At 41.9% G+C, this 24,567-nt stretch overlaps 2 protein-coding genes across 2 annotated transcripts; both read left to right on the top strand.

Annotated features, from left to right (window-relative positions):
- Window positions 1–10,258: 10,258 nt before the first annotated feature.
- tbc1d25 (TBC1 domain family, member 25) lies at window positions 10,259–17,301 on the top strand. The gene is made up of 7 exons (XM_068597115.1): window positions 10,259–10,435; window positions 11,465–11,574; window positions 11,655–11,809; window positions 12,931–13,058; window positions 13,157–13,345; window positions 13,802–14,077; window positions 15,175–17,301. Exons 1-7 carry the CDS (start codon window positions 10,391–10,393, stop codon window positions 16,834–16,836), a joined length of 2,565 nt encoding a protein of 854 aa, XP_068453216.1. The 5' UTR covers window positions 10,259–10,390; the 3' UTR covers window positions 16,837–17,301.
- Window positions 17,302–21,413: 4,112 nt separating this feature from the next.
- ndufb11 (NADH:ubiquinone oxidoreductase subunit B11) lies at window positions 21,414–24,098 on the top strand. Its single transcript, XM_068597135.1, has 3 exons — window positions 21,414–21,640; window positions 23,271–23,401; window positions 23,891–24,098. The coding sequence occupies exons 1-3, from the start codon at window positions 21,467–21,469 to the stop codon at window positions 24,018–24,020; spliced, it is 435 nt and encodes a 144-aa protein (XP_068453236.1). The 5' UTR covers window positions 21,414–21,466; the 3' UTR covers window positions 24,021–24,098.
- Window positions 24,099–24,567: the final 469 nt, after the last annotated feature.

Genomic DNA, 24,567 nt, shown 5'->3' with positions numbered 1-24,567 from the left:
TTGTTCATTGTGGAAATGAAGTAAAAAGGGAACTGAGCAAGGGTGTTCTGGGATATAGAGTTTCATTTCGAAAGGAACAAGTGGTAAACGAGCCATCTAGAAATACACTTCCCAGCATGCTCCAGCAAAGGCGATCTCATGACCGGAAAGGTGCTGGACAGCCGGATGGATGCTTGGTTGCCTGGTTGGGATCAGGATCGGACTGTCAAATGTGCTCATTTACATCGGCGGCTCTTATTTTCTTCTATAGAAACACTGTTTAGCAGCATGCAAAGTCACCACTATCACACAAGTTCTATATTCTGTTTCCAATTTTTCTTTAAAAAAAACTAGTTTAATGTCAACACTTGATGACATTTGTCTGAATTTGTAAGATTAATCTCCTGTCATTTTGATTATGAAAGTCTAAGCTCTCTGTGATGTAGACGGTTCATCCTCTGAAGTCCATTAGTATTAATTCAGTCAAACAAACCATCTTTAAAGTGGGTGGAATTATACATATTTCCTTATGCAGCAGTTGCGGCAAGGTTCTGGTGCCCACAAATATTTTTTTGGTTTGCAGGGATGATATTTTGTCCACGTTCAGGTCCTGTGTCTGTCAATGTGTTAAACTACAATAGTAGTAGATTGGAAGGGGAAAACAGGCAGCCAGGTCGAGTAAAAAGCAATGAGCTTGCAGATATGTTTAACCTTTTGGAAACCACGCAAAAATCCTCCCGCACCCATTCTAAGTCCCAGCATCCCCCAGACAATCTTTTGGCATTAAATATGTAATTTGTCCATTTTTGAACCCATCAACACAGTTTGTTTTGACTGAAACTCCTTCGTAACAGGCCAAGGCTTTGTTTTATTGTGATTTTTGTTGCAGATCCTGATTCTTTAGGTCACACTAACAGGCCGACCGCGGTCCGGATCCGGATGAAGGACGACATTTTGACTAATAGCCGCACACATTGTTATGTTGTCACCACGTTGTCCCAGGACGTTGATGATGGCACGGTGTACGATGATATTTCTGCCGCGGCCGCTTGTTTTTGTAAGGTTAAAACCTGCCTCGTCCACATATATTAGCTCAGGATTTACTGCATCTGCATTTAGCTCCATGACTCTCTGAAAGAAACAAGACATAACAATTTAGCACATTACGAAAAGATGGATCAGTCTATATGATGTAGCACCATACACTTCCAGATCCAGTACCAATGATAGGATAGTACAGCTTACCTGCACATATTCATATCTCAGTTATTTTACACGGTCTGTGTTTTTTTTTTCAAAAGGGACTCTGTACAGCTGCTTCATTCTAATCCTATTGCGTTTCAGTAGACGAGACAGTGCAGAGAGACTCACTCTGTTGACGTTTAGGAATATGGGGTTGTCTGCTAGTACTTGGGCCTTCAGTTCTCGGAGTCTGATGCAGTTATTTGCAATGATCATATCCTGCTCTGGGGTGAACAGTCGACCTCTTTTGTTTTGTTGCAGTTCTGTAAAAACATTTACGTAATGGTTTTAGTGATAGATTCTTTTCATTATGAAAGTACAGCACATATTACTGTACCAGTCAGTCTCCAGCACTCACAGGTACTTACCGGTTCTCATTTCAAAATATCCTGATGATACCTGCAACAGTATAGCGGCTCAGATTTGGTTGAACCCGTTGCCCAGCCTCCCTCATGGTCATCCCATGGTTGACAACATGGTCAACCGCAATCGCTCTGATCTCATCGGTTATTGTGTTCCTGACTCTCCGTCCTCTTCTTCTTCCCCGTCCTCTTTTTATCCCCCGTCCTACTTCATCTCTTCGTTCTCTTCCTGCCCCTCCTCTTCTTCCTCCTCTTCCTCCTACTCCTACTCCTTCTCCTCCTCCTACTCCTCCTCCCCCTCTTCCTCCTCCTCTTACTTCTTTACGTCCTTGTCCACCTCTAATTCTCACCCCTCTTACTCTCTGTCCAATATTGGCCTCCAATGTTGTCCAAACCAAATGTTTACCTGTGGCCTATTTATAGTGCTCAAGCTCTGATTTGCAAGTGAACTAATTATCTAAAAGTGTTTTTATATGTGTCAATGTGGAAAAGCAATTGATAAAATAGTGTAGTAATATAGATAGCTACCAATGTTGGCACTCTTGGTTAAGGCCTTGGCTAAAAGTGTTGATGGTTTCAGAAATCGTGCTTCAAGAATCACTGTTAGTGTTGAAGCATTCAGAAAAAACTGTAACACACACGTTACCTGACATGAACCCCAGCACGTTGCGTGGCCTCTGGAGTGACCAGCAGGGGGCGACAACGGACTGCCTGTAATACTTTAAGAATATTGACTGAGTCTCACTTTCACTGGAACTTTCATCTCATCATTTCATTTTGATATCTGCAATGACTCTCAAATGTTTCATTGCTCTATTTAGGCCGACAGTCTGTACCTGACAAAACTCTTTGAGCCGGACCTCTGTTGCAAAGTAAAAACACAAATGTATGGTGTAGTTATTTTCTATTTCTTTACTTTGTTATGCCTCTCCAGTGTTGAGTTATATTATGTTCATTTATAACTAAGCTACAGCAGTGTTATGAACATGATTCATTAATTAAGATCCCACATTGTTTCCCCCTTATATATAAAGGTCACATCTTGTTCCCTTGCACCTTCACGTATGTATCATTACCTTCTGTTCTGGTACACCATCAGTAAATATTACAAATGTTTATGAGTTCATTTGAATACAATTGGGAAGAATTATACTGCACATTGCTGGCTGTTCCTCCATTTTATTTATATCAACATGTAATATTACAAATATTAATACTTGCCAGTAATAACAGTTATACCCTTGAGTCAAATGGAAATTAAAAAGATGTTAAATATACATACATTTTGTCATACATTTAATTATATCAGAAATATTATGATATTGTTTCTAAAATAAGGACATATCTAGAAACATATTCAGTCAATAAACGGTATTAATACTGTACATACTGTATTCTATGTGACAAATGAAATACTTTAAAACCTTCAGAATGACTATTTCTTGTTAAGCCTGCCGTCAGTCTCCTTCTTGCTTTCTGAGCAGATGACACAGGTGCTGACAGCTTCCTGTGTGTGGGAGGAGCTTCCTGTGTGTGGGAGGAGCTTCCTGAACCCAGCAGCACAGAAGAAGCAGATGGAGACAAACTACGCCCACTGTGCTGGTGGGGACGGGACGGTCCTCGTCCTCTCGGCTGGTGGCGTCGTGGGGGAGGGGCAGGGAGGACCGGACTCACTGGGTCTCTGACTCTCTGGGGTGCTGAGAGGGTTCAGAGGTCTGCTGTGGGTCTGGGTCGTCCTGGGATGACGGGTTGGTTGACCTCCACCCTCAGCTGCCCCGAGAACGAGACCTGAGGAGGCCTGCCCTGTGACACACAAACACAAGAGATAAATACTTTTGAACTCAACTACACAAACTTTACATTGTTGTGTTAAATGGCCTCCAATGATGGAATCATATTTCTGATACTTCTGTACTCCTGGAGAGGGATTACTTACTCAGCCACTGGAAGAAAGGCGACCGCCGCTCTCCATCTGGTCCTGTCGTCCTCCATCCTTCTCATCTGCTCCGTCTTCAAGGAGACCCTGGATGCTGCTTCCTGTATCACGGCCATAGATACCTGAGTAAAAGAGACTTGGAAACTTTTCTCAACGTTAGTAGTTTTTACTGCACATCTGTCTGGTTCAGATTCACCTAACTATACAAATAAACAGAGACAGTAAAATGATGTTCCTGGGATTCTTGACTTTTCCAAACTCCCAAGTCCTAACTCCAAAGTACAGAACTGGGGGTGGAGCTTCTTCAGGACGTTCCGCACCAAAACCTCTGCTGCAGGGTGCTACCTATTGCCAACCCCGCCAGACGCGAGGGAAGGCTGTCTGGTGCTTTATCAGTCCTGCCAGACACAAAGGTTTTACAATCCTGCAGCAAACAGGCTGTCGGTCTCAGTCCGAGTCGCTGTCCTCATCCCTCTGCCAGTATCTTCTGAAGGATCCGAGGTCTGACATGGAGGGTGCAGACTCTTCTGACGTCTGGGGCACTAGTGGCACCGCGTCATCTTCATCTTCTTCTTCCTCCTGCTCTTCTACCACTTCTTCATCTTCTTCAGGTCCTCTTCTACCATTTCTTAATCTTCTTCTTCCTCTTCGTCCGCTTCCTCTTGTTTCGAGAAGGAGCCGTAAGTCCAAACTCCAAAGTACACAACTGGGGATGGAGCTTCTTCAGGACATTCCGCACCAAAACCTCTGCTGCAGGGTGCTACCTATTGCCAACCCCACCAGACGCTTTATCAGTCCTGCCAGACATAAAGGTTTTACAATCCTGCAGCAAACAGGCTGTCGGTCTCAGTCCGAGTCGCTGTCCTCATCCCTCTGCCAGTATCTTCTGAAGGATCCGAGGTCTGACATGGAGGGTGCAGACTCTTCTGACGTCTGGGGCACTAGTGGCACCGCGTCATCTTCATCTTCTTCTTCCTCCTGCTCTTCTACCACTTCTTCATCTTCTTCAGGTCCTCTTCTACCATTTCTTAATCTTCTTCTTCCTCTTCGTCCGCTTCCTCTTGTTTCGAGAAGGAGCCGTAAGTCCAAACTCCAAAGTACACAACTGGGGATGGAGCTTCTTCAGGACATTCCGCACCAAAACCTCTGCTGCAGGGTGCTACCTATTGCCAACCCCACCAGACGCTTTATCAGTCCTGCCAGACATAAAGGTTTTACAATCCTGCAGCAAACAGGCTGTCGGTCTCAGTCCGAGTCGCTGTCCTCATCCCTCTGCCAGTATCTTCTGAAGGATCCGAGGTCTGACATGGAGGGTGCAGACTCTTCTGACGTCTGGGGCACTAGTGGCACCGCGTCATCTTCATCTTCTTCTTCCTCCTGCTCTTCTACCACTTCTTCATCTTCTTCAGGTCCTCTTCTACCATTTCTTAATCTTCTTCTTCCTCTTCGTCCGCTTCCTCTTGTTTCGAGAAGGAGCCGTAAGTCCAAACTCCAAAGTACACAACTGGGGATGGAGCTTCTTCAGGACATTCCGCACCAAAACCTCTGCTGCAGGGTGCTACCTATTGCCAACCCCACCAGACGCTTTATCAGTCCTGCCAGACATAAAGGTTTTACAATCCTGCAGCAAACAGGCTGTCGGTCTCAGTCCGAGTCGCTGTCCTCATCCCTCTGCCAGTATCTTCTGAAGGATCCGAAGTGAGACTCCCCGTAGTCCTCTTCTCTGGTCCTCTTGGCGAAGGATCCGAGGCCCGATGAGGCGGGTGCAGACTCTTCGTCGTCGTCTTCTCTGGTCCTCTTGGCGGAGGATCCGAGGCCTGACGTGGAGGGTGCAGACTCTTCTGACCTCTGAGGAGCTGGGGGCGCCACGTCATCTTCATCTTCCTCCTGCTCTTCTACCACTTCTTCATCCTCTTCCTCCTCTTCGTCCGCTTCCTCTTGTTCCGAGAAGGAGCCGTATCCGGAATCTTCGCTCTCCCAGAGCGAAGACTCGTCTTCCTCGTTGTCCCACCAGTGTCCGTTATCGTCCTCTTGCTCGTGGTCCTCTTGCTCGTGGTCCTCTTGCTCGTGGTCCTCTTGCTCGTGGTCCTCTTGCTCGTGGTCCTGTTGGTGTTCACCAGGGAGGAGCTGACGGATGAACACCCCCTGTTGCCAAACACCAAACACCATCTCACCGTTCTCAAATGCAATGTCAAACTCACCTTCATTACCTTCATCATCAAATGCGATCCTGAAGGGGACGCTTGCAGGCTCCATGATGTCATTCACACCAGCTGAGAGGGGAAGGTTCAAATGTAAGCATTTCCCTTAACCTTAAATATTTTTGAATAACATTGCGCAATAATCAAAGTTTAAAATAGAAAAAAACGAGAGCAAGAAATTTATTCTGCACCCAACACTTGTTAGGACATCAGTGTGTGTGAACAAAACCGATCGATAGTTTGCAATAAACGGCGTGAAGGAATTTAATTTACATTGAGCGCGAGGGTCATGAAGCATAGTGAAACATGATGATATTAATCCAACATGACCACAGTCACCTCCTTCGTTTATAACTTATTATTCTCTCAGTTTATGAGATGCATATCACGCGCACATGCAGTCCCATAATTACTTAACAGATCGCTCTCTCGTCCCCGAAAACAAAGTATATCTCAACAACGAGCAAAGTGAATTTCAATGTTAAATGTTCAATAAATCGTTTATTTAATATGACAACGTAAAAGGAGCAGATGTTCGTACAATATGTCACGTTTCCACAGTCAAAACAAAACAACTCAGTCACCTGCAGGTCACGTGCCGCACGTATGTATTAAGAATTCCATAAAATTGGCTCAGGCGCCATTTTGTTTTGGACATTTTAATGATAAACTTAGACGTTTTGGTACCTTAAACATAAAATAACTGGGTTTTCGAACCTCTATCATAATTGTTTACACACTCTACACATCGCCTGCTATTGTTAAGAAAATCTGTCAATTAAATATGATTTAATTTGTATTATTATTTAAATCTTTTTAACCCTGAGACTTTTAACCTAGAAATTGTTGATTTCTAAACCGAGAACACTTTTAAGAATTTAAAGGGATACATTGGCAATAAAAAAAGATGTTTTTACATGTAAAAGTGGTCTTACCTGCACAGCTCTGGTCCTGCTCACAGCCGGGTCGCGTCAGCAGGGCTCTGTCTCTCTCTGGATGTTCAGACCGCTGAAGTCCTTCAGGGTCCTGTCGCTCTCGAGAGTAGAGTTCTGTTCGCCAACAAGTTTCCTTTCTCTCAAAGTCTCTCTCGAAGTTGTCTTTACAGTTTTGGGCTCACGGGAGGTTTTCAGCTGCTCGTGTCAAAGTCCAAAGTGTAAAGGGAAGATCCAGAACCGCCGCGGCCCTGAAGTAGCCTCGGTCCGGTTTCCATGACAATTACTGACAGGTTGCGTCCGTACGTGCGTGCGTGCATGCGTGCATGCATTTGATTGCGCAATACAGAAAGAGAGACATATTAATTATTTGTTGTCATATTTGTCAAATATATATATATATATATATATATATATATATATATATATATATATATATATATATATATATATATATATATATATATATGAGAGAGAGAGAGAGAGAGAGAGAGAGAGAGAGAGAGAGAGAGAGAGAGAGAGATACCTTTAATTACCTGCCGTGTTTAAACAGTTTTTCTTCTTTGTATTTATATTTTTAACTGCAACGTCTAAATTGTTTGATTCTTATCTTAAATTATCTTTATATATCTTTCTGATCAAAATGTTTACTGTTTGTATTTTTAAGTTAAACTTAAGCCTACTTACTTTTATTCATAAATCTTACTAATGCTCCTAATGGCTATGGATGGGTTAAATGCAGAGCATAAACTTCATGTATGTAGATAATGTAAAATGACGACGTAATAACGTTTATTTTACAATATTAACACACATATCGGAATTCTGATTGATCCTTACTTATTGTTTTGCCTCCGCAATGTAAACGTGTGATTGTCATGCCAATAAATTCCCTTTCAGTCACTGTGAAGCGGGTCCCTTTCCTCTGCTGCTGCACTGCAGCTCATCGTGAGTCTGAAGGTTACGATGCAGAGCCATAGCTTCATGCAGAGCAGACATTATAGGGAAGATTTGTTTTTTGAAAATATCATCACAATACTCTCATTAAATTATGACAAACAGCTGCTAATTAAAATAGACTTTTTTTTACCGTGCAATATTGTAGATAATGATAGTCCCGTTGTATTAATCACAACATTTGAAGCGTTGTGTGCTTTACTTTGTTGCACATTGTTCTAGCTTGTTGTTTTTTGTTCCTTCTCACATTGTTGAAACCATCATCTCCTCTCTTACTGAATTCGTTGACCAACTCCAAAACCACCAACATAAAAGCTAATTTCGATCAGGCAAATAAGGAAAGGATCATTGTTTATTGTTAACCGATGATACAGTCTCAGAGACTTTGGCGCTTAACTCTCCAGGAGATCTGTGACTGAGGGCCGTCTGCCCGATCGGCAACACCATGAATTCCGCGTGGAGTCCAGACCTGGAGGTGATGATGATGATGATGAGTCAGCAGAGTCCACCTGGTCCCAGATCAGCCAAAAAGCGAGCTTGCTGGTGGATTATGACTTGCTGGTGTTCTGATGACACCTTTCACACAGAGGATTACGGGAATGTGGTGAGTGAAATGCTGGCTTTGTAACTTTTTTTTTTAACATGTGCAGTCATATTTAATCATACACAGCGTTGCCGCTGATGTGCTGCTGTTGTGCTGTTGGGTCCGACCACAGCAGCTCTGCATGTGTGTGTGTGTGAGTGTGTGTGAGTGTGTGTGAGTGTGTGTGTGTGTGTGTGTGTGTGTGTGTGTGTGTGTGTGTGTGTGTGTGTGTGTGTGTGTGTGTGTGTGTGTTGGTGTTCGTTAGCTAAGGCAGTTCAAAACTAGTATGTCTCCATGTGTTCAGACGATTATTAAAATAGTATATAATAATATAATTATAATGTATATTATATAATCTCTATTTTTTAAATCCAGCCCATATTGTAATTTAAATGAGAGAAATGAGAGAGAAATCTTTATACACATGGGACTAAATCATAGCACAAGTTGAACATTATTGTGATGTACCGATCTTTGTATGAGGACAATTCCTCAAACTGGAGCTTGTTGAACATTAGTTTAATATCACTGCTTTAGGTCATAATCTTTCCAAAAGGGGTCTTATTGACCGCTCGAGGAGGTACTTTCGGAGAAATCTACCTTATATGATGCTGGATGTTCGTAGTCACGATCAAAATATCTTTTAAAAGTGATTTTTTATACAGATATATATATATAAATATATATATATATATAAATATATATATATATATATATATATATATATATATATATATATATATATATATATATATATATATATACATATATATATATTGGGAATTGGGGTTCCTAAAATAAGTCAAACACAGGGGAACACGGGGAAAAGGAGGTCTGGAGCCGAATTTGTTCCACAGTTTTACTGTGTTGGCACAAATACCATATTAACACCCAATATTTGAGCATTAATGGCGACTTTTTAAGGCAATAAATGACAATAAACACATGTATCTGCTACTTTTCAACAACTGCGTCTGATTTTGATTTCACCACTTTCCTTAACAGGAGCTGTCTGTCTTCAGGGAGACTAAAGGAGGACAGAAAGACTCCAGCAGTGGAACGACACGATGCTATAGTTCTACTGATGAAACAACACGTGACCCTCTTAGTCCTGTCATGATATACCGATGAATAGACGTGTGTGTGTGTGTGTGTGTGTGTGTGTGTGTGTGTGTGTGTGTGTGTGTGTGTGTGTGTGTGTGTGTGTGTGTGTTATAAGAAAGTGACTAAATAGGCTACATGTACTCAAGTACTGTACCTAGTACCATTTTTAGGTTCTTGAAAATGTAATATTTCCATTTTTTGCTACTTTAAACATTTACTTACACCTCAGAAAGAAATATTGTGTTTCATTCAATTATATGATTAAAGAGATTTAGTAGTTAGGCCACTAACTTTGAGATTGAGATTTTAAATAAAAATCACATAATCTGTTTAGCTTTGATTAAACTACGCAAATGAGTCACAATTAGCAGAATATTGGCCTGTTTCAATTGAAAATGCATCCTCATAGGCCTGACATATAAACAGCACTCACAGGACCCATTTTACTGTAATATGAAAACGTTTACTTTTATATTTAGGTATAGTTCTTCTGTACTTCATTTAAAGTTTTTGAATGCAGGACTTCAGATTAAACTACTCTTGGCATGGCTGCCTGCAGAGAGCTGTGATGATGTGAGGACACTCAACTACCTTTCTATATATATATGTATATATATATATATATATATATATATATATATATATATATATATATATATATATATATATATATATATATATATATATACACATATGTATCTATCTATATATATGTATATATATATATATACATATATAGTACATACTAGTTAAATGTTAATGTTTTAATGTTGATGCTTAGTTTCTGTGTTTTACTCTATCATCTTAAATTTTTTATATTTATCTTGTTTATTTGTTCGACGAGGGCAATGTGAAACTGGAGTCAAATTCCATGCATGCGTAAACACTCAATGCCAATAAAGCTGATTGTGATATGTCCAGTAGGGGGCGGTAATGCAGTAGTAAACCGTCTGTCGAATCAAAGCAGAAGAAGATCACGAAATAACAGAGCAGCTCAGCTAGTGCTACCCCCATCATGTTATTGATCACCATGTCGGTGTAGAAGGAAAACAACTCTCACGACAACCACCCGGTTCCGAAACGGAGGCTTTAAAATGGCAGGCGAGGAGGAAAGGGGGGTGGTTCGTGTCAAAGTCAAGGTAGGAGGATTCAGTCTGAGTAACAAATAGTCTGACAACGTCCGCTAGTTAGCTAGCAGCCCCCCGCGATGTTGTTTTTTGAATAGTATATTCAGTGTTTGTTAACACACGTACAAGTGCTAACCGTCGACATGAAGATAGCCAGGTCTGCAGAGCAGTGTGTTTGGACAGACAGCCTCCCTGCGGCGACCCACGTATGGATACATGTTGTTTATCGCCAGCATTTGTTGTCGCTCTATGCTGTTTATGACAGCTGGAATTTGAAATCTTTAATTATGTTTAACACAACAACTATTTGCACCTCAATTTGACCCTAGCGGCTAGTTACGACTGACAATGATCTATTTAAACACTGTATCAAGCGAATCGAAGGCTAGACCCAGTGAACCCATACAGACTTGCGCTGACGTCACCTGCCTGCCCAGCAAATGCGTGCGTGTATGCACTCGACAGCACGACGTGACGTCACATGATACCTGAAGAAGCATTTCTTGTGCTTTATTTTATTTAGTGCATGTTGCAAAATGGTACAGATTGATCTGAAATAAGATCATGATTTTTTCTTGATTTCGTCAGAATTATATTGTGATTATATTTACATATAATTTAATCAACTACACAATTGTGTGGTCTGTATGAAAAATGAAAGACAAGCCAGTAATTCTAAACCAACAAAATCAATGATGTTAGTTTTTGTGAAGGTTGTTGTCATGTACTTTTAAGCGCTTTGAGTTGTCTGAAGACTAGAGATGTGCGACCTCAATGCAAGTCCATATACATTTGTATCATCATAATATTTATTTCATCCATCACGCAGCCCTACTATAAACAGCCAGCATGTGTTAATAACATATACTTTAAATCTCAGCGTGCAGATTTAAAACAGCTCTATTTTGTTGAACGCTGTTGTCCACGGCAGTACATCAATTATTCTCTTCGCACCACCAAAATAGAATATTTTGTTGCCACCCCCCAACATTTTCTCCCTCAGAATCATAATTTTTTTTTCCGGGATATTTTGCTTCTCAGAAATGTGATGGGGGGCTTCCTGTGGAGTTCCGCTCCTTTGCTGTTGATCCTCAAATAACATCCCTGGAGGTCCTGCAGCACATTCTCATTAGAGCCTTTGATTTGAACGGGTAAGAATCATCACCTCAGTTAAACTGTTTCAAAGACACATGTGTGTCAGCATTTTCATCTTCTTTGTCTTTCAAACTAGGAAGCGGAATTTTGGGATCAGCTACCTGTCTCGAGATCGGACTGGTGCTGAAATGTTTCTGTCTCTGCTGTCTGACGGGGATTTGGATGTTGCATTTGTCAGTGCTGCCAAACCATATCTACAGCTCAAGATGGACGTAAAACCTTCAGAAGACAGTAAGAACGCCAGTGTATCCTTGAAGCAAACTTAAAGGGAAATATGCTAAACTGTATTATATTTTACCAAATACAAATCAAAGACTAATGCTTTTTCTTCTTCTAAGGATTTAACTTCTGTATTTTACGATGGCTTTTTGGAGAGAATGACAATAACCCTTTACTTTTATTAAGGTTCACAATTTTTCTCGTCTGGTGTCCATATGAACATTGAAACAACAGGTTTAGTTCACTGAAATATATCCTCATGTTCATACTTGCCATTAAGCAGTTCCCTCTTAATGCGTTTAATGTAAATGATGGATGACAAATCAACACAAAAATACGTTCCAAAGTTTATCTGTAGGCAATATTACACTATGTTCAAATTTGCGGGACGACCTACATCGACTCCCAAAGTCCTTGTTGAAGTGTTGCTCAAGCGTTTGTTGAGTAATCATTACAGTGTGCTTGAATAAAGAGCAGCAGGAATTCAATTCAATTTTTTTTTTATAGCCCAAAATCTCAAATTACAAATTGTCCTCATAAGGCTTTTTTATTGGCAATTAATGTTAATTCCAGTAGGTGTCAGGCACGACCACGGTCCAGATAAAACCACGATTCATGTGATCCTGTGAGGAGAGAAAGCCCAAAGACACTGGGGAAGAAGCAAAGTTAGTAATGTGCATAAATGGTGCATTCACCCAGAAGGAGGTAAAGAAGAGGAAAGGAGCTTAGTATATCCTAAGATGCTAACCTGAGCCAGAACTAATTAAAAGCGCTATCAAAGATAATATGGTACTGTGAGCTCTCTAGTGGGGTAATATGGTACTATGAGCTCTCTGGTGAGGTAATACGGTACTATAAGCAAAAATGCATCATTCTTGGAGCTCTCTAAAGCGTTGGATACCGACTAACAGCCTTTTATTTAGATGAAGTGAAGCCAGGGGAACACTGGCACTGCTGACGCCTCATATAATACACAGATAAACTTTGCAATACATTTTTCCTCAGAACAAGGACCATGGATTTTGTCCTCGGTTGTCTTGAGAAATGTAGAACCTATCTTTTAATTAGAAGTATAAGAAAGAGGTAGACCTGAATTAGAAGAATTAAGTCTGGTGTTTTTTCTTCAACTGCAGGTCCTGTTATGGAGGACTGGGACATCATAAGCCCCAAAGATGTGATTGGCTCTGAGCAGCTTCTCGCAGAGAGGACTCGGTCTTTGGCAAATGCAGCTCTTCCCTTCACCCAGTCTCTACTTTCCCAGGTTTCCTCACCTTCTTCAGCCATCATTATACAGTCTCTTTTACCTTCTATCCTCTGTCAGTCAAGGTCTTAGCTTACTGGCTTGTTTCACTTACTTAGGTGGGCCGGACCCTGTCAAAAGTCCAGCAAGCCTTCAGCTGGTCTTATGGGGAAGAGATCAAGCCATTCAAGCCCCCTCTGAGCGACGCAGAGTTTCACCATTACCTCAACGGACAGGGCCAGTTGACACGCCCTGAGGAACTCAGACTGCGCATCTACCATGGTGGTGTGGATCCTTCACTGCGCAAGGTAGAGTACCTGTGTTGTTTCAGCCGTGTTTCAGCTGTGTTGTTTCCCATGTTCTGCACAACCCCATACACAGGCTTGGCTGTTAAATTGAATTAATTTTGATTTTGATTCTGCTTGTCAATTCTGGTTCTCATTGAGTTCTAGTTTTGGTTCCTGGCATACAACTTCAGTAAGAAGAGAACCAAAATGTGTTGTAAGAAGAGAGCCCCTTTAATTTCAATCGACTTCGCCTGCTATTAATATTGTTTGTCATAAATGATGATATAACCTGGAATTATTGACAGGGTTTTTACCCTCTATACATCAAAGAAAAAAAGTTCCCAAAGTCTCTACCTGTGTCCATACACACACTTAATATGCGACTTGAACTTCTATTTAAAAATCATACATTTGACATATAACATTACATCATTTTTATTTTCTGACTGTTAACTGCTACATTGTTTGTTGTGGTAGGTTGTTTGGCGGTACCTCCTGAACGTCTACCCTGACGGACTGAGTGGACAGGAAAGAATGGACTACATGAAGAGGAAGACGAGGGAGTACGACCAACTGAAGAGAGAGTGGACGGCCCGGGTCAGCCGCGAGGACCTTGAATTTATTCGTGGCAATGTTCTTAAAGACGTCCTGAGGACAGACCGGGCTCATCCATACTATGCAGGGTCAGAAGACAGTCCACATTTGACCTCCCTCACAGACCTGCTCACCACTTTTGCCATCACACATCCACAGGTGTGTGGAGATGTTTCATTGTATTTTTTTCTAGAATCTGAATCTGCTTATTAAATTGTCCATGTGTATCCTTAATGTAGAGGTTTTGAAAGAGGCGCCTCACTGAGGGGAGGTTCTAAAAACATAGTTATATTTTGAGATTCACTGTGGCTTTCATTTTTTTCTGGATATCGGATGTCCATTGCAAATAAACTTCATAAAACAGATTCAAATCCTAACAAAAGAGGCTCTTCATAAAGTAATCCAGTAAGCTTGTACATCCAAGCGTACAAACAAGAACTACTAACACCTGATTCAACAAATAAATAACAAATGTCAGCTAAAACTGCTGTACTCTAGCTGTTGTTAATAGAGTAACCCACTGAATCCATGGCAACACTATGCTTCTTGACTACATCCCTCAAAGCATTATGGATGCTGTAGTTCACTTATATACGGATATTTACTTCATATTGAAATCCTATAAACATACCTAGAAAGACCCCAGCTGATACATATAGACTGATTCTGGCCTCAGGAACCTCTATGCATTATGGGAAACCTATTCTTCTAGTAGTAGAGTTACATTTCTGCTTATTATTACGTTCTATTTTGGTTTTCCAAAAACTTACATCGCAGACCATACTCTAATTGGGCCGAGAGAATCTGCACTAGCACATCACGAGACATCATGCACAGACCCGCCATCTTTTAGTGGCCATGCTCCTGACCAAGGACATTCCTCTGTTTGGTTGTGATTGAGGATTCAGCGAGAGAACACTGTTTGTGTCATGGCAGCTTCTCGTGGTGTTGCTATGACAATCAGCTAAGAATCGTGCCACATTAAGGGAGTACTATCTGCAGTGGAAAACCAAGTCAAGAAAAATACCAGGATTGGAATCGAGCACAGCAATAGTTTATCTGTCCATCCGTTATGATTGACAGCTGATTGTACCTGTATGTTTGGGTCAGAGGGGTTTTGTGGTCCTCGTGCAAATGTATGCACATTCCAAAGCAGAAGATGAGATTGATAAATGACAAACTTTGCATAGAAATGAGCTATGTTTTTCCTTGTAAACTGTAGACTAATGTAACTGTGTGGATGTGTTGTTTTTCAGATATCATACTGTCAAGGCATGAGTGATATTGCCTCCCCTATACTTGCGGTAATGGACAATGAGGCACACGCCTTTATTTGCTTCTGTGGCATCATGAAACGCCTGGAAGGGAACTTCCGGCCAGATGGCCAGCTCATGTCTGTTAAGTTCCAGCATCTAAAACTGCTCCTGCAGTACTCGGATCCCGAATTCTACTCCTACCTGGTGTCCCGAGGAGCTGACGACCTGTTCTTCTGTTACCGCTGGCTGCTTCTGGAGCTTAAGCGGGAGTTCGCGTTTGACGATGCTCTGAGGATGCTCGAGGTAACTTGGAGCTCTCTGCCCCCGGATCCTCCTGAAACCGCAGTGGAGCTTCAGGGACTACCAGTTGAAACTGATGAAACAACGTCGCGCGAAGACAACAACAAGACAGTTGAGAATTGCCTCGGAGAAGATAAGGAACAAAAAGAGAAGCATCGTAGACGACATATGCTGAGGCCGTCCAGAGAAGAACCAGATATGAACATCCATGCTGTCCTAGAAGGAAAAGACAGAAGAGATGTAGGTGCTGAAAACGGGAGCGTGAGAGGTGAATATGCTAATCCTCAAGTGAGCATGGAAAAGGCTGATATGCAGGCTCCTCCTGTTGAGAGGAAAACTAGTTTTGGGGAGTTTAAATACTATACTGCCCGAAATGAAGACAGCTTTCATATGGAGGATGCTGAGCAGCCACAGGGTGTGATGTCTTCAAAGTCCGTAACGATCATCCCACGGCGCCAGTCCACCGTTGAAAGTGAGGAGGACACAGAAGAGAGAACACCTCTCATAAAAAACTGTGACAATGGTTTCTCTCCAATGTCGTCGCCCCCTTTCTCTTCTAGTGGCCTACCAATCTGGAAACCCGACGCTTCAGTGTCCCCGACATCTCCAGCTTCATCCTCCAGCTGGCCAGAAGCCTCTCCAGACTCTCCTCCAAAATCCACATTCCTGTCCAATGAATGTGAGGCCTTCCCAAGAACTGTCCCAAAGGTATTTCCCACCTCTTCTGCCCAAATGCTCAGCAGCATAGGCATTAACTCGCCCACGACCCCCACTGTAAAAACATCAGTTGCGTCTCCAACCCACAATCGATCCCTGCTCTCTTCGCCCATTCTGTCCTTCGGGAGAGGCCCATCGCTGTCTGGCAGCAGGTCGACCCCGAGCACCACAGCTAACACTCCCAGTTCTTTGAAAGCTGAGACCACCAGCATCAAACCCTGTTCTCTGCCGCCTCCTCAAGAGTTCGGCAAAGGCAATCCCTTCATGCTGTTCCTGTGCCTGTCCATCCTGCTGGAGCACCGAGACCACATCATCAAGAACAGTTTGGACTACAATGAGCTGGCCATGCACTTTGATCGCCTCGTGCGACGCCACAACCTGAGCAGGGTGCTGCAGCGGGCCAAGGCATTATTTGCAGACTATTTGCAGAGTGAAGTGTGGGACTCAGAAGAAGGGGACGAGGTTAGCTCGGACTCCCCGACAACAGCTACCGCCGGTCAACACTCCCCGTCTCCAACCATCTCGAGCAGGCCCGTTTACAGCCCCTTAGCGTCGCCTCAGCCATCGTCTCCCAACTCAACCTATAACCTGGCCACCACCATACCCTCTCCCACAGCTCAAGTTTTCCTTTCTCCCAGTTCCTGATTGCATCATACGTCATTGGTTTCCCATCCTCAGTAGACTGTGGCCCGTTAGAGGTGTAGACCTTTTATAGACTGTCCTCCACATTGATTTAGGCTGTTAAGGTTCTTCTCATTCTGTGTATGCTTGAATACATATATACAGTATATATATATATATATTCCTTATGTCTATAATCCTAGTTATGTTTCCTTTTTTTCATCGGCTTTCAAGGTTAGCCATTTAGTTGTCTGTCCTTGAAGAGCTTAATTTCTCATATCTTGCTGATGCATGAAATGTTAGACCCTGTGATTCTGGTGTCTGACTGTCAGTTTGGCTGGTTTGCCAGAACCGACAAATGTTTAGCCGCTTTGTGCATTTCGCCTTTTTTGTCTTTTTGATGAACTTTGTTTACAAGTTCTCGTTCTGTCCAATAAGCCACACAAGTGTCTTAATTAAAGCACTCAAGTTACGTTAGTTCTATACAAATGGTAATATCCAGATTTATTGTCAGTCTGTCACAAGGTAAACTGTATACACTTGGAAACAAGACAAGGCCAGCACCCATACTGTACTAACCTTCCTGACCCAGCCTGTCACCATGAACCTTAAGGCTGAATCAACACTACGTTCACATCGTGAAACATAACGTAGACTGCTGAGGGCACCAATGGGGCGAGCGTCGCCCCAATAAGTGAGGTTTTGCCTTTGGCAGCAATATGAAACCTCTGCTGTGCAGTGCGACCTGATAGCTGGATAGCTGTGGTACTGTCTAAAAGCTTCACAGGGATGAGGCAGGAGACCTCTGGTCGAATGAGGAACTCTATTGACATGATGCTCACTTACAAACTGCATTAAGGTAAACACCAAATATTTAAAGGGAGCTTATGAATCTACTTCATAGACAAACAGGAAAATGAAAGCACTGGACTTCCTGGGTTCAGTCAGAGACTCATTCCCACAGATGTGATCCATGCATCCGTTGCTAGCTTACGGCTAACATTTGTATGTTCCTAAATTGGCCCAGCACTCAAACTCCTGCGAAGGACACAAGGCAAAACAGGTGCTTCATTTTCTATCTGCACACACATTCAGAACATAACCCTGACAATGCGAGGGTCACGTTCTCTTGAGTTCTCTCTGTTTGGAAACATGGAGACTACAGATGTATGAGGCCACCCTCATTAGAATCTGGGGTTACACAATGTATCTTGCTGGGAGGGTTGCATTATGGGAATTGATGGATTCAGTGTTTTTTTTGGAGCTTAACCCAGTTACTAAAAGTCTCTACTGTCTGCCTCTGCTGCTTCCATTTTAATAGTTCTTTTAAAAATGTCTCTCGCATGTCCCCTAATTTTATGACAAGTGCAATATAGACATAAATTCAACATGCATTGCCTCAAGCTGTTTGGGAACCATGTTGTCGGTTGGATTTGTCTTTGTACTGAATCTGGACTTGGTGGCATAATACCCAGACATATGGGTCAAAACAGAACAATGTTGCCGTGGCTCATATATTCCACCACTTCCACATTCATATTGTTTATGTTTTATGCTGGAGATGAGCCAAAATGAATTAATGTTTATCGTTTATCTTTAACCTGTCATTGTGTCGCTATGAGCTTGATATTCTTGAATTTCTGCTATCACCAAAACCAAACTTTCTAAAGGTTTAATGTTGCTTGAATGCTTTTCCTGATTACTGCTTTGGTAAGGAAGTGGTTCCATGATTGACATGTTTTTCCTTAAGATCACCATATTTAGGGTGAGGTAGAGATGACATGAGGGACGGAGGTCCACGTCACCATAGATTTGGGGTTAATTTTCTAACTTTGAATGTGACTCAGCCAATCACAACTGAGGACTGCCAACAGCAGTTTGGTGTAGTCCGACCCCGAGCCGACGAGGCTGTTGGTGAAGTAAAGAATCTGACATGTTCCACTAAGATGGATACGTGGATACAGTACCGTAGAGATCAGTCTGGAGTTGATCTCACGCGTACCTTTCTGGCAAGATAGCGTATGTGCTGGACTCATACATTCAAACTACAGCAGTAGTAAAGTAAGACCTGTACAGTATTTAATGCTTTGTTGTGTCATTATTCAGAGATGTATCATTTTAGCACTTTGTTTTTCCAAAGACTCTTCGTGTTCTGTTTTCTGTGTGGTGATTCAAAGACTTCATGGACGTGTTTCTGTCAATGAGGCTAATTTAGGTTTCACTAACTGGTGCTCTTTTTACTAGCTTTGCGTGGTTGCTGATGAGAAGGGACTGCTGTATAATTCATATCTTTACCATCATTTTTTTGTGTGACGGACCTCAAAAAAAAGGAATATGATGTGATGCCACTTGGGGGGAGGCGGGGCGGGGGAAAGCATGCAACGTTTTGGCAGAAAAGTGCCTCACTTGTTTAAAGCCTTGTTTGTATTTCCGTTGGTGCTCTTACCATCCGTCTGCAGAGAGTCACCGTGGGCTCACAGCCTGTTACCAGACTAACGGATGTTGGAGACCAATGATTGGTCAACGGGCTGTGGCTTGGCTCTGGCTGGCGGGCTGTGGCTAACCTCTGGAATTCAACAGGAGTGCGACTGTATTGTTTCACTGATTGTATGCTTAGTGTCCACGGCAAAGGAAAGGTTATTTTTAACCCGTAGTAAATATCAGTACATACGTTACCGTTACTACATGAATCAACATTTTTAAAAAGCCGATTTTCTGCTAGGAAGTCTGACAAAGTGGACGTGTCTATTTTTAAAAACAATTTCTAAGTAAAAACACTTAAGGCAATCAGTCAAAAGTATGACATACAAAGTCTAAAAGAACATGGATAGAGACAAAATTATAAGATACTACATCTAAGTGTGTGTGTGTGTGTGTGTGTGTGTGTGTGTGTGTGTGTGTGTGTGTGTGTGTGTGTGTGTGTGTGTGTGTGTGTGTGTGTGTGTGTGTGTGTGTGTGTGTGTGTGTGTGTGTGTGCGTGCGTGCGTGCGTGCGTGTGTGTAATTGACTAATGTAACACATTCATACCAATTAAACTTGCAACACAAGAGAGCCACCAGTCGGCAACGATATGCTCATGTTGAACAATAAGATTAGTTTTTGTTTATTTGTCTGTTTCTTTCCAAGGTATGAACATGTTGACAATGCTCAGCTAAGGTTGTAGCATCGCAGAGAGGATGGAAACGCATTCATAAACATGAATGAAGTGTTATTCCAGGTTGAGCTGCACCCCCTGGTTCAGTGATAGTCCCCATGGATCTCCCAGCTCATTGTAACATGGTGCACCAGAACAAAGTTAGGGAATGTATGTTAATATTGTCAAATTGCATTATTTGCTTTTCCCAGCATTGTTGACCTGTGAGACTGTATTTATGGTTTTAAACAGGAAGTGTGACGTTCCTCAATCTGGGAAACCCCTCTGACAAGTGCTTCTGTTTTAAGCAGGAACTGAAGTACTAGTCATGTCTTTGGAAAGACCCGTATGGATATTGCGGTTATTACTCTTACATTTGGTTTGGCCTCCTTTTGTTTATCAGTATTTAATAGCATATTTAAGAAGAACTGAAGTATCTGGACTATGAGCTAGCAACATGTGCATTTACAATACAATTTAAAACATAATTGTTTATCTCAAATGATATATGTGCACAAAAGTTAAACTTTTTAATCATACAACACACAACAATGTTATGGATTGTATATTGGACACAAATAAATAATCAATGCAAGCCATTGGGTGAAGGATGATTGTGTTTTTCAATTGACTGAAAAATGCTATGAAAGGCTGAGTAGTGTGTCATTTGGACATCGGAGAGGTGGGCATTCAGTCATTGGGACTTAGGAGTCTCTGTTTTGATGAATTGCAATTTGCAACTTGACATAAAATAAATGACTTGAGACATGATGACTTGTATGTGTTCATGACTACCCTGTCAGTCAAGCTCCTGCAGCGCTCCCTGATGGTCTGAGGATCAGATCAGACTAGAACCCGGAAGAGGAAGTCATCAATACAACGCTCTCTTGTTCAGTTCAGTCTGGTGTGACCTGTAGCTCACAGTGGCTCATGTTTGCTAATGTCACTTAAGATAGATATTACTGCATAGCTGATAATACTGAGTTTGTTCAGTCTTTCTTGCTCTTCACCACTTGTTCTACTACTACACTTGGTTTTGGCATTTCACATGTCCTAGTTCAAACTGTTCTCATCCAAGCCCCTCCCATGCTTCCTAAAGCAATGTGCTTTACTTCTTGCTAAACTCAAATCTGTCAAGGGGATCATGAATAGTGTTATATATACTTGTCTTGTACTGCAATTAGCCAGTTCTTGTGCAGACCTGAGCAAGAGCATGCTACACCAGGAACAGAAGTCAGTCTTCTGCAAAGCATGATGGAATATACTGACTAAAGACAGGTCAGTAGCCTTTCCATGTGTATTTAGTGTACTATGTTGACTGTTTCACCACATAGATCAATAAAAAACAATTGGATTGGCTTATCACATGATCTACACCACATTCCTCAGGGTACATTACTCTCGACCACCTCTTGGTGGCAGTAAATCATCCCTTTGACTTTGAGGAAATGAAGAAGAAGAAGAGAAGTTGAACTCCTGTTTCCGGTTCCGGGTCAGTACTATCCTTCACAAACAGGAGAAATGTTGACCCGACTTTCGCGGTTCGGGCCCGCTCTGCCCCGGTTACTTTTCAACGCACCGGCCCGGTTGGTCTCCCAGTCCAAACCGACCGGGGCCGTCGGTTCCATCGCGGTGACGGAGCTGAACCCAGCCGCGGACACCGCTGAGCACAGTGAGGTCAGCCCGTTTGTCAAGGTGAGTTCTCTCCGTCACTATCGAGCCTCATAAGCCTTTTACTAACCGAATCAAGTTTGTGTTTACGTCATGTCATGTATGACATGTTACGTCTTATCGAACATGGATGTCATGTTATGTCATGCTGTGTCATGTACGAAGACATGCAGACGAGGTTGTTACTAGACCGACAATGAAAAGATGTTGTTAAAAGTTGCTCTGAAATGCATAACCCGCAAAGATACGTATCAAAGTACATGGTATGTAACCTCTATATAGATATCTATATATCGATGCAGAGGTTCCATACTAGGTACATCAGTGTACAGTAGTGTACTTAAGTGTACAGTAGTCTACATCAGTGAACAGTAATCTACATCAGTATATATCATTGTACAACTGTGTACACTACTGTACATCAGTGTATGGTAGTGTACAGTAGTGTACTTCAATGTTCAGTGCAGAGCTGCTCTGGCTATTGACTCCTTCATTGTTGGTTGCTTGAGGCTTCAATTGGTCTACAACTATCACTGTGGAGGTTGTCTGTTCTTTTTGACACGCATATGAGTCGTACACTAATATCACATAATTACTAATTCATTTAGTTTAAAGCAGGCTAATCTTTTTTTGTCAAGATACTGAATCCAAACAAGCTGAGCCCAGTTTGTGATGCATTTTATTGTGAACAACACCACATGAAGCACACGCACTAAATTCAAACACAACATGACAAACATTTACATTAGAGATTTAAAATGACAGATGTCAGTTATGGTATGTAGCCTCTAAACATTATTAATCACTTTTACACCGTCACCATGATGTGCAATGGATTATGTGTAATCTTCCTCATTGAACGTAGCACTCGGTGTGCTTTAGTCCCGGCTCTCTGGAATGGACCTGTTTGAGCCAGAGTCTGTCCCTGTCGGGGACGCACAGACGTTCTTATGAAGTCATGATGCTCACACACACCGCATGCACCACGCAGATTCACAGAGGTATACATTTTCCCATGGATTTATGATTGCCTTTCTGCTAGACTGTCAATATTCAGCCCCTTGGAAATGTTCTTCTCTAATATTATTTGTCAGTAAACTTGTTTAGAATATTCCTTTGACGGTCTAATGACGTTTTGTCAGGAAGTTGACTAAGTTTCAGTCAGGTCTTTTAGATACAGCCGTGTTAAACCTAAAGCCGCTTGTCCCACCTTGATGACACTAAATTCACCGTCAGTCTACTTATTAATAAGGCTCTTCGGGGATCAAGGGCCACATTTTTCTTTTTTAGTGCGTCAGAGCTGAAGAGGTAAAACACTCATTTATTATGAAGGTCCGTACTTTATCTGGGGACCCAGTTGCAACCCAATTCACATCAGGCATTATTTATGAATCAGGGAAGAGGATGTGTGCATAAATGATTATTCTGTTTGTATAACTGAGAAGAAAAGAAAACTCTACCTAATGCATTCATGGTCTAATTTAGTATTTAAGATGTGTTTTCAATAGCACATGCTGAAAATGTGATTTATATGAGGTGATGTGAATAACGTTCAAGCTCCCTCTTGTGGCTCAAAGGTGTACGGCAGATGGCAATGTTAAATACAAGACATGTTAGTGACTGCTGAAGCTGATGCACCTCCTGTAATTGTCAGAATCCAGATTACCATGGCTTCTCCAGAGACCCCGTGGTGGATGAGTGGAATATGAGGGTGGCCTTCTTCTTCGGCATCTCAATGGCTCTCGTTGTTGGAGGAACATTTGTCCACTATTTACCGGACCACGGGTGAGTTCTCAGTTCTTCTCTCATCTGCTATAATTTTTGTTTTCAAATGTAAGAAGACGTCTTAGTTCTGCTGAGCCATGGTTTTCTGCTCAAGGACAGGGGGAAAGGGTCGTCTTCTTCTTTTTCATGTTTTTTTGCTTTTCCTTGACACAGAAAATACTTGAACATATCACCTGACTACATTTTTCATAAGCAGACTCGGCACTAATCCCATAGTCTTGATGAAGCAGATTACCTGTGGGTTTTTTAAAAACTTTTTAATGCATTGTACCTGAATGTGTTTCTTTTAAAACATTAAATTGTTGCTTCATTCATTCATGCTTTTCAGCTTTTTAGCATAGTCCTCAGCCCCAAGAGGCTCCCTACCCCCAGTCCATCTGAGGTTTATTATTATTGAGGTTTAACATTGAAGGTTTCTCTTCTGTTTCGGCCTCTCTCACTCCCTGCTTCTGTCTTTTCGTTGTCTTCTCGTGGTCTTGTTCATTCCAGCATGCGGCAGTGGGCCAGAAGAGAGGCAGAGCGTGTGATCCAGCTGAAGGAGAAGGAGGGTCTTCCTCTCATCGACGAGAACTACTATGACCCAAGCAAAATTATTCTGCCCACAGCTGGAGAGGAGTAGGATGTCCAACATCCACCTGCTCTATTTCATGATTAATGTATTTCACTCTGACAGAATAAATGATGAATTGTGTAATTATTCTGTGTGGACAGTGACTTCTTTAAACAACCGTTTGATTGTGTCTGAATATTTCCAACTAGATCCACTACTCCAGTCCATATGAAGAATGTTTTCACTTTCATTTATGTGTCCCCACACATTTCCAAGTATCATTTTAACAGGAAGAGAAGACTTATCAGGTCAACATCTTTATGAAATTAAATAATTATTAAATGAATACATTATTATTATTGGACACTTTTTAAAAACATTGTAATTCTTCCAATAGCTGACACATCAACACAATAAAGCAGGAGGTGAAGTAGAATCATTGTAGTTTTTCCTGCAGTGCTGCTGTTAGACCAGCTGATATTAATATGAGTAACTGAGTCCCAGCACACACAAGTATCCTGTGTGTTTCTGTCTGCTTCCGCCTTCTGGAGCGTTACACATGTTTGTATGTGCTTCTGGGTATTTGGCTGATGGGGCTTTTTAGTTGTTGGTGTTT

Source organism: Clinocottus analis, unplaced genomic scaffold (genome assembly GCF_023055335.1).
Source record: "Clinocottus analis isolate CAN_PGR_092001 unplaced genomic scaffold, fCliAna1.0.p SCAF_4, whole genome shotgun sequence".
Taxonomy (NCBI): Eukaryota; Metazoa; Chordata; class Actinopteri; order Perciformes; family Cottidae; genus Clinocottus; species Clinocottus analis.
The sequence above is the reverse complement of the archived record's forward strand: the minus strand, read 5'-3'. Positions and strand labels throughout refer to the sequence as shown.

Excerpts from the sequence above, each read along its gene's own strand:
- tbc1d25 (XM_068597115.1), top strand. The coding sequence starts at position 10,391 with ATGGCAGGCGAGGAGGAAAGGGGGGTGGTTCGTGTCAAAGTCAAG. Across the intron at positions 11,575-11,654 it reads AGAGCCTTTGATTTGAACGG|GAAGCGGAATTTTGGGATCA; the intron begins GTAAGAATCATC and ends CTTTCAAACTAG. Across the intron at positions 13,346-13,801 it reads TGGATCCTTCACTGCGCAAG|GTTGTTTGGCGGTACCTCCT; the intron begins GTAGAGTACCTG and ends TTGTTGTGGTAG.
- ndufb11 (XM_068597135.1), top strand. The coding sequence starts at position 21,467 with ATGTTGACCCGACTTTCGCGGTTCGGGCCCGCTCTGCCCCGGTTACTT. Across the intron at positions 21,641-23,270 it reads AGGTCAGCCCGTTTGTCAAG|AATCCAGATTACCATGGCTT; the intron begins GTGAGTTCTCTC and ends TGTAATTGTCAG. Across the intron at positions 23,402-23,890 it reads CACTATTTACCGGACCACGG|CATGCGGCAGTGGGCCAGAA; the intron begins GTGAGTTCTCAG and ends TGTTCATTCCAG.